Source organism: Convolutriloba macropyga, chromosome 1 (genome assembly GCF_964194025.1).
Source record: "Convolutriloba macropyga chromosome 1, txConMacr16.3, whole genome shotgun sequence".
Classification (NCBI taxonomy): domain Eukaryota; kingdom Metazoa; phylum Xenacoelomorpha; order Acoela; family Convolutidae; genus Convolutriloba; species Convolutriloba macropyga.
In genome coordinates this window covers 16,688,002-16,702,563 of record NC_134468.1, presented here as the reverse complement: position 1 = coordinate 16,702,563, position 14,562 = coordinate 16,688,002, and the positions used below count along the sequence as shown (strand labels likewise).

General features: G+C 34.7%; 1 protein-coding gene across 1 annotated transcript; it reads right to left on the bottom strand.

Annotated features, from left to right (window-relative positions):
• Positions 1-325: 325 nt before the first annotated feature.
• LOC142346021 (polypeptide N-acetylgalactosaminyltransferase-like 6) lies at positions 326-14,129 on the bottom strand. The gene is made up of 4 exons (XM_075398502.1): positions 12,796-14,129; positions 7,472-7,682; positions 5,731-6,045; positions 326-741 (listed from the first exon to the last, which is right to left on the bottom strand). Exons 1-4 carry the CDS (start codon positions 13,927-13,929, stop codon positions 503-505), a joined length of 1,899 nt encoding a protein of 632 aa, XP_075254617.1. The 5' UTR covers positions 13,930-14,129; the 3' UTR covers positions 326-502.
• Positions 14,130-14,562: the final 433 nt, after the last annotated feature.

Below are 14,562 nucleotides of genomic sequence, written 5' to 3'. Positions count from 1 at the left end.
AATATCGAAAAAAAACGGTTTTAAAAAGAAATATGTGAACAGAAAAATTTGCTCCCACAGAGTTTATTGTTTTCACACCTCAATTTCTCGCTCTCTCGAAAACAGTGGTATGCAAACACTCTTTTTTTTCGCTGGCTGCATTCTTCAATTTTGTTAAGCGCTTCATTTCCTGCTTCAAAATTTGCCCGAATAAAATCGAATAAAAAACCCACTTCTCCAATACTCCTCTTCGAGTCGTGAAATTAGATCACCATTACTTGTTTTCGAGTTGAAAATAGGAGGGCTCCTAAATACTAGCCGTTGAAAGGCTGACGGCGGCAATTAATTAATTTCTCTTTGAAATCATTTTTGCGTTCACCTATTAATAACTACGATCAATTAATTATACTTCGAAAATGCATGAAATTATACAATTAACCAAGGGTTATTTATAAGGTTATGAGGACAAATTTTTTACAATTATTGTGGGTCAATAAGTTTTAACTTTCTCTGACTAAATTATTCAAGTATCTTTTGACGGCTCTTCTCGGTCCAGAGGGTACAGATTAGGTCTGTACTGGCTCATGTCCAGTTCGTCAAACACCCACTGTTGTCTGGAATTGGAGGCTTTGCATATTTCGACAAAGATGAGAGCCCCGTCGGTGGTCAAACACTGATTCAGTAGAATATGTCTAATTTGTTTATTCTGAGGCGTTAACTTCCAGAACTGGTTGCCGCCCATCTTGTGACAATGTTCAAGACCTTTATCAGAAAATTAACAAGTAATATATTAATATTAATGTGTATTTATAGACACATGTAATTTTATTTAAAGTAAAGAATAATTTCTGTTCAAAATGGCCAAATACTGTCTTCAAAGCACTTTTTAATTGACTGCAACAACAGGCTTATTATAATCAAAACTGTTCCACGCAAATTACTAACACAAGTTACCTTACGAAGTCGAGACTTGCCTCACGGAAATTAATCAAAATTGATTAACTCGTTTTATTCAAAGTTTTTTTATTATTTGATTTAAGAGAGCTGCTGTTATCGAAAGGAGTTTTCTGTATTAGAATATCAAGCAATACTAATGAATTGAAAAACCTAAAATAGGTGTAGAAAACTGTTCAGAAAATTCGATGAAAAAAATACCTGCGACCAAGCCGTGAAATAGACTGTTGAGACACTCAAAATAAGAAAATTACCAAACTGAATCGAAAAATCAGTTTCTAATTTTGAATTCTATCTTTAATATAAAATCAAATATCAGAACATTATCTTTCAGGCGGCGAAAAACTTTTTAAATATCTAATATATGTGACCTCTATTGAATTTGAATTACCATTTTTATTCTTAACTCAGGTTTCATAAGTGAGAGGAGGAGTCATTTGATTAACTGGGGTTAGTGAAGTATCCCAACACTCACATGAAAATTCAGCTGCTGAGAAGTAGAAGTCATTTAAAATGTAACTTTTTGACTTCTTGGGGCGCGATCAGATGATCAAAATTAGAGCAATACAATAATTAGAATTAAATATTCAAGGAAAAACAGCCTCCAGTTTAACCCTAACTAAGTATTTTTTTCTTAGTCAATGCATTTCAAAATTCATACCAGATAAATCAACAGGCCAACAAAACAACAAAATTGCTTTGAAGCTTATTGAAAAAGCAATTTTTACCGCAAAATGAAAAAAAAATGGAAAAACAGAACACGAAAAGCTATGAAGCGTCCAAAACATCAAAATGACAAAAAACATTTTTATCTAATCATTTGCGAAGATAAGAATTTAGTTTGAAACAATTAGAGTGCAAAATTAATAATTTCTAAGGGGGAAACTTTTTCGCTGAGCAATGTTTTTAACTTCTCTGTTCTTGTCCTATCTCAGACCCATCTACAAAGGAAGGAATATTTCTCTCTCTCTCTCTCTCTCTCTCTCTCTCTCTCTCCCTCTCTCTCCCTTTCTTTCTTTGTACAATTCAAATAAATTGAATTGTGTTGTGGCGCTGTTTTCATAAGATTTGTTTACACGGTTGATTATTTGGTCATGCCTAAACAGTAGATAGAGCAAAAAAACGACAAGGTTCTGCCTTAATTTTTTTCAGTCCATATTTAGAAGAGAGTGAGAAAACGGTGTTTTAACAGATTTATGTTCTCTATTGTGATGTTTTCTTTGAAAGCATCAATTTGACTGCGTTTTTTTGCTTTTGTTTTTTCATTTATTATCAGATTTTTTCTAAGATCTAAGAGATTTCAGAGACCATAATAACTCATTCTCGAGTCTTGGTATACACAATCAGCTTTTCACTAGCCCCGCTATTTCTATGTAGCTATTAATCAAAATTATTCCACGCAAATTACTAACGCTAATAATAATCATATGAACTGAAAGTAAAACTCTCAGAAACTGTCCAATAGTTGATTCCTTCAGTGCATGCAAACCTAAGATTGTTGTTTTCTCTGCATTGATGCATAGAGACTTTAGTTGTTTGAAAAATGGGTTCTCTTGTGGAGATGACTTTGAGTTTTTTCCGGAGTCTTTCGAGATATGTTTTTCATTGTCGTCATTTTTTTTTGTTACGACAATATGACGTCGCAACCACTTAAAATCCGCTTTTTGTTCATTCGTTCATGCAATTTTAACTATGTTGTGTTGCGTGGGTGAAATCGTTGTTCACTCCAAGTGAAACGAGTTTTTTTCTCATTTGGGTGTTCAAATTTTGATGTCACATGGCTTACCTCACTCTCAAAAAATGACTTCCTCAAAAATGACTTCCTCACCGAAATTTATTTTTCTTTTCATTAATTGAACGACGTAAGTTCAAGTTTTTTGTAACACTAATTGAAGGTTGTTTCAAAGCATCTAATAGAAGCAGAGAAAAACTATACAGATTTTAAATTAAAAATTAACACCTCAACATTCAATAAAAAATACTTTTTCCTCTGTTTCTTTTACATTATAGAGACTGCATATTTACATAGCTATTGCGGCTATTTTTTGGCAACCTGCCAGCTGGATTTTAGATTGCAGAAATTTTGAATTTCCTAACTCAGCTCAATTACACTTTTTGTAGCAATTCGTATAACTATTTCTACGTCAAGCAACAAAAAGTGATTTGCCAAAGCTAATTAACACGAAAATTAGGAATATTCAATATTTTTTCAGATAATACAAGTACACATACAGACAAAAAATTTTATTTAATACTGCAAAAACTAGTAATTTAACCACAGAAAAGAAGCAGCCTAGAGTAAATGAGCTCACAAACATCTCTTTTTTTGTAGAAAAGGATAGAAAATGAGAAACAAAGGAAATTGTGTTGGAAGAGACACTTTGGTTGCAAAACAAATTTGTATTTTTGTTGTGAATAGAGCATGCAGGCAAGAAGTTTTAATTCCTTTACCTTTAAATTCAATAAAGAAGATAAAATGAGCTAAAAATAGCAAAATTAGGCTAAAAGTCAGCAAAATTTTTGAAAAACATTGGAATTAGCGTTAAATTCCTTTTTTTTTCAAGTTATCCCGTTTAAACATCAAAAGGTTTTTAAACCAGCTGGATGTTTTTACTTTTGTTGACGATACCCTGTTGGACAACGTATACAAATTTTGGAAAACATAAAAAATGGACAAATAGTGCCGAAATCGTCATAGCATATGTACGTTTTTAGAAAAAAACCTCGCGTTATAAAGAGGCCTTGAGTTAATGAATAACAAAAATTTAGTTGCCATACGGACGACGGTTTTTTCGATCAAAAATTCCGCTCAAAGGTCCAAAAATAGAGAAATTAATGAAAATACCAAAAATTACCAATAAAAAAATAAAAATTCTGTGCCCAACATGATATTGAAACTCATTAGTAGTCTCTCAAAAACATTGTGGTATCAATTTTTTATGATTACCTTTCAAAATGGCGTCGAATAAGATTTCAATGTAAAAACATAGCTGGCAGATTGCCAGAAAATAGCCGCAATAGATTCGTAGACCGGCAGTCTAAAAAAAACAGTAAAAAAGACAGACCAAAAAAATTCGTCTTTTCATTGAAGGCTGATCTGTTATATTTTGATTAAAAATCAGTATAAGTTATTTCTGCCTCTATTAGCTGATCTCAAATAACCTTCATTTAGAGTGACACACACCCATTTGACCTTATCTCTTCGAATTAAAGTAAATAAAAGTCAATTTCAAAGTGTGGAAGTCATTTTGAGAATGAGGTAAGTCAAGTGTAACCAAAAATTAAATCACGCGCATGAACAAAAAAAAACTCGCTCCACTAAGAGCAAAAAATGACGTCACACATGCAATTCGGTTAAAATTGCATGAACCAATGAACAAAAAGTAGCTGTGACGTCATATGCTCGTAACAAAAATCATGACGACGAAATAAAAAACATACCAGGACAAGTCCTGACGTACAATTCAAAGAATTTTCATTGACTAAACAGAAAAACTAGACCAAGAAAGGACTATGAGTGAATTGAGAAAACCATTTTAAAAAAAATCAGATAAAAAATAAGAAAAAAACAGAAAATCAATGTCAAAATGCCGCATGTGAACAAAAAACCCCTAGCGAGAAATGAAAATTCAATTCAAACAAAAAACAAGGCCTAGAATGAGCTGTGAATGGATTGGGAAAACCATTTAGAAAAAAATCCGATCCAAAAAATCGAAAAAACAGTAAAAATCAGAGTGAAATTGCCGCATGTGAACAAAAAACCACTACCGACAAACCGAATTTTTGTTCAAACACCATTTTCTCACTCTACTTTAAAATTAGAGCGAAAACAATTCACGCCGCAAAACCACTCGCTTTTTCGCTCCATTTCCTGTTTCGGCGTGACCAAAATCACCACTCCAATTTGACTTCAAAAATCATGAAAATGTGTGAACAGATCTTTAAAAAAAAGACAGCGCCGCAATACAATTCAAATTCTTTGAATTGTGAAAAAAACATAGCAGGACAAGTCCTGACACACAATTCAAAGATTTTTTGACTAAACAGAAAACTAGACCAAGAACGGACTATGAATGGATTGGGAAAACCAGTTCAAAAAAAAATCCGATCCAAAAAATCGAAAACACTGTAAAAATCAAAGTGAAATTGCCGCATGTGAACAAAAAACCACTAGCGAGAAAGCGAATTTTTGTTCAAACACCGTTCTCTCACTCTACTTTAAATTTAGAGCGAAAAAATTTCACGCCGCAAAACGACTCGCTTTTTCGCTCCACTTCCTGTTCCGGCGTGACCAAAATAACTACTCCAATTTGACTTCAAAAATCATGAAAATGTGTGAACAGATCTTTAAAAAATAGACAGCGCGCCAAGACAATTCAAATTCTTTGAATTGTAAAAAAAACCAAGAGAAGACCAATAATAGCCCCAGCTATCGCTGTGCGGCTAATAAAAAAAGTTAACAGCCAACGCCCAAATGGAAACCAAAACGCGCTTCTGGCTGAAAATGCTCTTAAAAGTAGCAGCATGACGTCGGTTGGATTTCTCTCAATCAACTGGTGTGGAGCTTGTTTTGATTGTTGAGGCTAAGTTAAGTTTAGGCAAGCTAGCCTGACTGTGTGGGACGGAGCAGAGGGAAACAGAATCAAGCAAAGTTCGCAAAGTCGAATATGAAAATTTCAATCGGAGACAAATCGGTCAGTCCAAAATTTGGCAGGCAAAATCCGAACAACGTCATGAATTGCTTCAAAATTCGTTTGAGAGCAATTGATTGACATAGGATTATGATTAAAAACTAACCAGGAGTTATGGCTTCTCCACTTTTCCTCGTGTAACCCATATCCAGGCACTCTTCCATATTGGCTTCAAATGCAAATTCCTTCTTCCATGTCATTGCAAACTTTGGCGCACCCTCGCAGTTACCGAGGGCAATGAAGTTACCATCTCTGTTGATACACTTCATCATGAAGTCTTGATTTCTCACTTTACCCCTGGCATAGGGTGATGGCTCCACAGGTGGAAAGTGCTTCATTTGATTGGCGTTGACATTCTTCATGTACCAGTCAAATGAATTGCACTGTAACCGTTGCCTGATCTCAAATCTGTCCTCAATACCTACAGACAAACAAAACACAATTTTTTCGGTAAAAATCATCTAAGTGCGTTCAAATTTTATAATTTTACTTTTGTGAGATTTCGTTATAAAAAACTCGATATGCCGTACGCCATATTACATGAAGACAGACAATTCCACATAAACATGTCCACTTTAAGCTAATAACCGAACTAAGTCGCTTTTGAATGAAACAACAGCTCAATTGTGCGCCTCCCAAAATAATGTCTTTTAAAAAATTAAACTGTTTTGCAATAAAGATTGTCTGGTAAAAAAAAGAAGCTATCTCTATTCAGGTAAAAGTAGATTAGCCCAAAAATCAGATGAGCGAGCCAATAGTTATCACAGGATTGAACTAATTTTTGTGCTGTTTGGATTGCGGTCTGGTTTTTATCAGAATCCTTTTTTACCATATTTAAGGACATCTTTAGTGGAGCTGAAACCTACCAAAGCCCTGGTAAATAACTGTAAATGGTAAAAAAAAACTTTAGACAGGGGGATGTTTGCATCATTAGAAAAGGCTTCGATGTTGGACTGAACACCCAATGGATTTAATTTTAGCACTTAGTACAAAGTACGGTTACAAATGATAGATATTCGTAATAAGTAGGTTGTCAATGAACTTGGTTAGGGGTCGGGATTGGGTGATAGCTACGTGGGTTGGGGGAGGGTGCAGGGACGACGAAGTATTCTTCTTTGGTGGGTTTGAACGTTTCTGCTTAGATTCCTGTAATTGCTCTGTTTTTGCAGGAAGTTCTCGACATCACTCAGAATTAACAATTTGTTTTCGAATTTTAAAAAAAATTTTGTAAGATTTGAAAAGGTGGAATAGTCTGTGTATATCCAATTGACGAAATGTTCGGCTTTATTCTAAGAAGTCTTGTAAAACCTCGAGCTCTTAGGACAGTATGATACAGTACTGACATCACACTACACTATTAAGACAAGATGAATCAGTACTGCCGTACTATGACACTTCGATCCGGGCATACGCATAACTTGCACGTGGTAAGATCAGCACACAAGTGAAAAGCTACTGAAACAATTTTGCAAAATCATGTAATTACACAGAGTGCATTTTGTGTAAGGGCCTTATTTTTACAATACTTTTTTAGCTGAGAAATCGGAGAATAAGAGAACCGTTCACAAAAGACCCGTTCATGTTCTTTGAATCGCTGCGAATCTTATTTTTTCAATATCGTTGTTACTGCTTATTTTTATTATCTGCTGCTTGTTGACTGTACGTGATAATTTCCAGGCTTTTTCAAACCGTTTTTTGTTTTATTTTAAATAATTCTCAGATTATTCAGATTTGCTGGCATTTTATAGACAATTTATCCGGCTATTGTTTGAGGCTTTCCGAGTACCAAGCAACAAATGAGTAAGAATTAGAAATATTCACGACGTTCCCTGGCTAACTGGACCAACCTGTCATCAACCGTGAAAATCTCCTGTCTGGCTTTCTGCTGTAAAAATACTCCTTGTATTCGTCCATCCACACTTCGGCTATTCGAGGCATGTTGCTCATTGACCTCTCTATGGCTGCACGTGGCGTGAATGGTACTGTCATATGACCTCTGTAGACACGAGCCACTCTGCTGCATGGTATCTCCAACATTTCCCCATGGCACATCCACGTCTGTAAACATATACTTGCTATTATTTTTGGTTCTCGGCGTTTAATTTTGGGTTTCTTATTTTGGGTCTAAGAAATCACACAGACTGAGGATTTTAGGTTCTCCAGACTTTGCACTATTATGAGACCAATTTCGGGACTGTGGCCTCACATCGGACAATACCCCCCGACTTTGCTCAACTTTTACAACATGATCAAAACATACCCGGCAGATTGCCGGAAAATAGCCGCCGTTGATTCCAATAAGCAAGATTGGGATTGAAATAACAGAAGATAATGAAAAAAAAAAAGATTTTTGTACAAAAACATTTTTTAAGTCCGATTTATTTTGATGGCATTTCGTAGTTGAACATACTTCTGTTTCTTAGAGAGAGGCTACAGGGGCTACAATCAAAAACAATAAGCATTAGAGATGGTAAATAAGACTTATAGGAACGACGTTCAAATAGCGGGCATCTAAAATTGGGCTTTATGGGTTTATCCCGTTTCTATTTCTGACCTCCATTTTTGTAATAACTCTGTTCATTTTGAATTGCTTTGCTGAGCAACTCATGTTCAAAATCACTTTTAGCAGAATGAGAGAAGAGAGAAACTAGCCTAGAGAAGTCAAAAAGATTTCACGAAAAGGCGGCAAAATGAGGTAAAGCGAAACATTTTTTTATTCGACGAAGTAAAAAAACATAGCAGGACAAGTCCTGACGTACAATTCAAAGAATTTTCATTGACTAAACAGAAAAAATAGACCTAGAATGGACTATGAGTGAATTGAGAAAACCATTTTTAAAAAAATCAGATAAAAAAATTAGAAATAAACAGAAAATCAATGTCAAAATGCCGCATGTGAACAAAAAACCCTAGCGAGAAATGAAAATTCAATTCAAACAAAAAACAAGGCCTAGAATGAGCTGTTAATGGATTGGGAAAACCATTTAGAAAAAAATCCGATCCAAAAAATTGAAAAAACAGTAAAAATCAGAGTTAAATTGCCGCATGTGAACAAAAAACCACTACCGAGAAACCGAATTTTTGTTCAAACCCCGTTTTGTCACTCTACTTTAAAACTAGAGCGAAAAAAAAATTCACGCCGCAAAACCACTCGCTTTTTCGCTCCATTTCCTGTTTCGGCGTGACCAAAATCACTACTCCAATTTGACTTCAAAAATCATGAAAATGTGTGAACAGATCTTAAAAAAAAAACATAGCCGGAAGAATTCCGGAAACGACTCGAAGGAAAAAACGAACGCCCCTAACAAACATAAAACTTATTCTACTGATTCACCACAATAACTAACATAATGCTTATCCTACTGAATAACACTTGTCACTTTTAAACAAAAAAAAAGAAAAAGAACACTGAAAAAATAACTGACCAGAAAAGACGATAAAGCACGTGATAAAAATTTTACATTCAGTTGCAAGTTTAAAAACAACTTTTGGCGAAAACCCGTGAAATAGGTTTAGTTTAATTTTGTTGAATCACTGCTATTTGAGACAAAAGCCAAACAAAAATTTCAAGTAGAATAAACGAAGGTAAAAGAAAGGAAATGAAAAACAAAACCAAAAATATTTTCTGTAAAAAAAAAACAAAAAAATTGGCCACAAATGAATAATGAATCACAAATAATGAATCAAATACCATTATGCTGAAATCAAATCAATATTTCAGAAAACTTTTAATACTACATCTGGTCAAGTGTCCATCAATCCAAATCATTGTTTATTTATGAGTAAAAACGAAGAACGAAAAAAATAGAAATGAAGTTAAGGTTTAAGAAAAGTTAGTGACATTTGTCATTGAAAAGTGCACTAAATATATTTCAAAAAACCTCTAGAAAAGCTCCTATCAAAAGCTAGACCACTAAAAACTAGCAAAAAGCAGACAATCAGAAGAACTCAGCAAAAATTCGAAAAAAAACACAAAAATTTGCGGAACTCTGCATAAAAGTTACTCAATTATCTTTAACAAAATGATTTAAATTGAAATCAAAATCATCAACACGCATCAAGGACAACTAATTTGGACTATAGGCATTCCCAAATGCTATAAAAAATTGAAGAACACGAAGGGCATTTAAAAAAAAGTGATAAAAAAATCATAGAAAAAATTGAGCTTTTTTTTTAATTTCACGGGAGCACATAGACCCAAAAAACGTTAATTGGAGCGAATTAGTACTGGAAGACTTCGAAAACAATAGGAAAGTCAAATAGGCTGAATAATTTTTCTAAGTTTAGAAAAAAAACGAAAAACAGCAAAAAATTAAGAAAAATAATTCAAAATTTTTCAGTTTATTGTCATTTTTCTAAACAAAAAAATCGTTTCAAACCTAAGAGAATGTAATCACTTGGTATCTAAAAACTCAGTTGCTAACATGCGTCTATTCAAAGCCATTACAAAGCATTATAACAAAACAAAACGCAAAAAATTGCTAAAATTCGCCTAAAATTCAGCAAAATAGCTGAAAAACCAGCAAAATGGTATAAAAATCTTATTAATGACCAAAAACTTGCGAACCACTATTAAAACAACCCTAAGCATCACACAATATCATAATCAGACCTCTAAACCAAAAAAAAATAACAAAAAAAACGGTTTTAAAAAGCCGCATGTGAACAAAAAATTTCGCTCGCTTAGAGAAAATTTTTTCACACATCAATTTATCGCTTTCTCAAAAACAGCGGTATGAACAAAAACCACTCTCTTTTCGCTCCACTCTTCAATTTTGTTCAGCACAAAAACCACTCCAAATTTTTTCACGCGTTTCATTTCCCGCTTTAAAAATCACTCCAATAAAATTGATTAAAAAAAAAGGACTTCTCCAATACTCCTCTTCGAGTCGTAAAAAAGACAGCGCCCCAATACAATTCAAATTCTTTGAATTGTAAAAAAATAGGAGCGCTATAATAGCCGGCTGAGAAGATGAGGGCGGCTATTAATAATAATAATAGCTCGGGCAACGTCTGTACAACTTTTAAACAGTCAGTACCAGTCTGGACTGATGATCTGATAATAGAATGGGGGTGTGTGCTATATGCATTCTTCACACGCTACTTTATTTTATAATCATTTCAAACTGGCGCAGGCTGTTATCAGATTTCACAGACCAAATCCTAATAATAGACCCTTTCTGCATTTTGATTAGGCTGTTTTTGCGCGTGGTGTCTCATTTCTATAGCAATCATAAAGAATAAAAGGAAACATCAATTTCTGAAAATTTCAGACTAAGTTCAACCTAGACACGTTCAAAACTTTTGAATAAAATGACAAAAATGCAGTGGGGCAAGAAAAAGGTCAAAAATAAATGCATATATTGATGCTAATTCAAAGGTGAAATTTTTCGAACGTCCTTTTGAGTTCAACCTTCTAGCAACGTGTTATTAAATAACTGACTAACTTCAGGTGAATTGCTCTCAAACGACCGGCGAGCAGTTGGCTTCGGTAGTACCTAGCTGGGTATCAGAGCTCATACATGCCAGCGTTGGGGCGGCGTGGGGGTTGGAGGAGAGGTGAGTGCAGTAAGGGGGGGAGGGGGGTGGAGGGCTGGAGACGAGGGGGAGGTGGGATTCAAACGGCAAGGTAGAAGAAGGCGGAGTAGGGGGTGTGAATGTATGGGGGGGGTTGATTTAGTGGGGGTGGGGTGATACTTGGGAAACTGGTGTCAGGCTTTCAAGATTAAAAACCGCCTTTGACACCAAGAATCAATTTTGGTTGAGTTGAATTCCTAAGACACGGTTTACGTGTAAAGCTTCATTCTAATTCTTCCTTTTTTCTTTGAGGTATATTAGTTGGAAAAAAACTTTGCTTTGAAGTAAATTGATATATGGCATAATAACTGCTATAAAAAATTGCGTGTAGAAAAGTCACGAGAATGGCTACAAATTCTTTATAAAAATCCTTTGAAGACAAAACGTTAAAAATTAGAGTTGGAGAACTGTCAAACTATTAAACTTGAAATACGAGATATGAGTTTCTTGTTTTCGCTATCAGAGCTTGAGCTTGAAAAAATTTTCAAACTGGACGAACAGTAGCGTAAAGTGAGTATCCTACGCAATTAAAAAAAATTATGAGTTGTTTTATTTTTTTTTTTTGGTAAATCGTTCCCGGCAAAACTTGAATGATTTAGGATGATTTTCCTCAAGAAATATATCCTATTTTTTTCGATCAGACTTCTGTGCTAATTTTTCCACGACGCCTGGGAGAAACTAATAATTGAAATTTTGCGTTTTTGTGAAATTAAAATTTTCAAAAATTGAGTCATAAATTGGTGAAAACATAGGACTTTTTTAGAAAATCAATTTTGTTTTGGTGCCTTCAGCTCATTTATTGTGCACTTCCTGATTCTAATCCCATAGTGCGCGATCCACTGCACGAAACGTCCTTGAAAGTCTGAATATGTAAAATGCTTAGTTTTGTGCGAAAGTTTTTGCACGAAATGCCCTGAAATACGGTGAAAACTATACCTGTGCTAACACTTGTGTAAACTGAAATTTTCATTAGAGCAGCGCATGCAGTGCTTTTGTGGCATAAATTGCACTGGAAATGCCCTCCCAGTGAAAAAAACTTGGTATACATTGATAAGACATGCTTAATTTTGACACCATCTTGAAATACCAATATTTCATGATAAATCTTGATAAGATCTTGGTAAGATTTTATCAAGATAGACCAAGAAAATTTCTTGACAGCTCTTGACGAAATGTTGACAAATCTTGATAACACTTATCATCCTTTCTGATCGCCGCTCGACCTATCTCAATTGTTGGTTAATAAACTAACGGGAGCTGATTTTTCCGTCAATTCTTGATTATTCTTGGTAAATCTTGATAATCGTTGCTTAATCATTTGGATTACGGCTAAATCTTTTAAATTTTTACATTTTGGTATATGTTGCCATGTCATGGTTAATCCTTCTTCGTTATCTTACCAAGATCTTGTTTCTTGACAGTCATGCAAAGATCTTGCAAGATCGTAAAAATCTTGATATTTTCATGGTGAGTACCATGTCAAGATCTTGGCAAGATTTAACAAGATTTAGTATGTTTCTTATCAAAGTGTACTAAGTGTACATTGGGCTGACACCTCGACCCGGGCTTCGACATTTCTCTCGTTACTTCTAACCTTGAAAGACATTTCAAACTGCTCCGCTATCCATATGTCCAGGAAAGGGTCATATCCCTTCAACTCCCGCCACCACTGACTATGAATTGCGAAAATTCCCCCGTTGTGTACAGGAGTAATAAAGGGATCCGCAGCACTTCGCCTTTTTTTTTCCTCAACCTGCGGGATTGGGAACCTCTTATACGTCATTAGCCAATCAAATGAGCCTTGTCGTAAACCGTCCATCATATCGATACTCCTGTAACCGAAATTGTGCTCACTTATACCTTCTATTGTAGGTTGAACAACTGCTCTATAGTTTAAAGCTATTTGATGTAACAAAGGCGGCAACCAATTATGGTTCACTTCAACATGACTGTCCAGAAAGACAAAAACTTCTGCTTTCGCACTTTCGGCACCAAGAACGCGACCCTGTATTAGCCCAATTCTTTCTTTACTTCTGACAACTTTTATTTTTGGGCTAATTTTGACTAAAACTTTTTCAAAGTTATCATCCGTTAAATCGGGATGATCACTTAAATCGTCGACAAATATAATTTCCTGTATTAAATTTTCAGGCGATCTGTTAACTATACTTGTGGCGGATCTTAACAGTACTGACATCGCTTCATTGTGAAAGGGTAAAATAACGGAAACGTTCGGTAACTGATCGTAGTATTGTTTGTGTTTACATTCTGGGCTTCTCGTATCGGGTATTGTCCGATCCAGGGCTATTTTGTCACTGCGGATTTTTGAGTACCCGTAAGAACCATATGACTCTTTATCCAATTTTTCTTCTTCAATTGTCAAGGCAACTTTGTTGCCATTTTCACCAGGACCAATCCGGTTTTTGACCTCCTTTCTATATTGGGAATCTTCCCAGTTTTTAACTTTTCCTGGATTTTTTAAAGATATTCTGGTGACGTTGAATCCAAACGGAGAATTGTAAATAGTTTTTGAAAATGGGTCTATTGTAGTATTAACGCGTGTATTATAAACTGTGTTGAATTCCGATAATGGTAATTTTTCTTTCTGGTGATAAAACCGTTTCCGAGCTTTCCGAAGTGATATTGTGTCTATAATCTGTTTAATAGTAAACAGTAAGCAAAATAAAATAACCAAAACGTAACAAAATTTAGTCACAGAAAATCTCATTTTTATCGATTTGATCAATTTTTTTGGATAAAATGTTCGTTTCGGCACCACAATAATAACAGACGGTTTAAAATTTCATGATGCTTATTTTGTGGATTTTTACTAAGTGATTAAAAATGGATAAACTGGATGTGATTTAAAGCGCAGTATTAAGACATGGATCGAATTAATATTATATAACTTTGCATATTGTACTTCACGCTGCGCGAACCACTGAAGAAATACGTGAACAAGATTTGAAAAGAATGGTTTGGAAAACTTTGCTTCACGCTTTTCATTCATGGAGTGAATACATAACGTTTCCTTCATTATGGCTGAAACAATAACAGCAAAGGTCACTTTAAAAGCAATCAGTTGACTGTTAAGTACCAACCCCATTGGTGTAATCTAGCTTTAATTTTGAACCATGGCATCTATTGAGGACAATCTAAAACGTTGCGTTTCAACAGTGTTCTCTTTTTCAATGAAATTATTCTTGACTGTTGTTTTCAAGAGGACATAACTAAAAAGCCTCCTGGAATCTGCTTCACAGTGTTTACCCCAAACAGTCAAATGAGTTTATATCAACATGTCAATTAATTTCTTGGCGAAAAATGCTAATTCCTTAGTTTTTGCATACTCATTGACCAAACA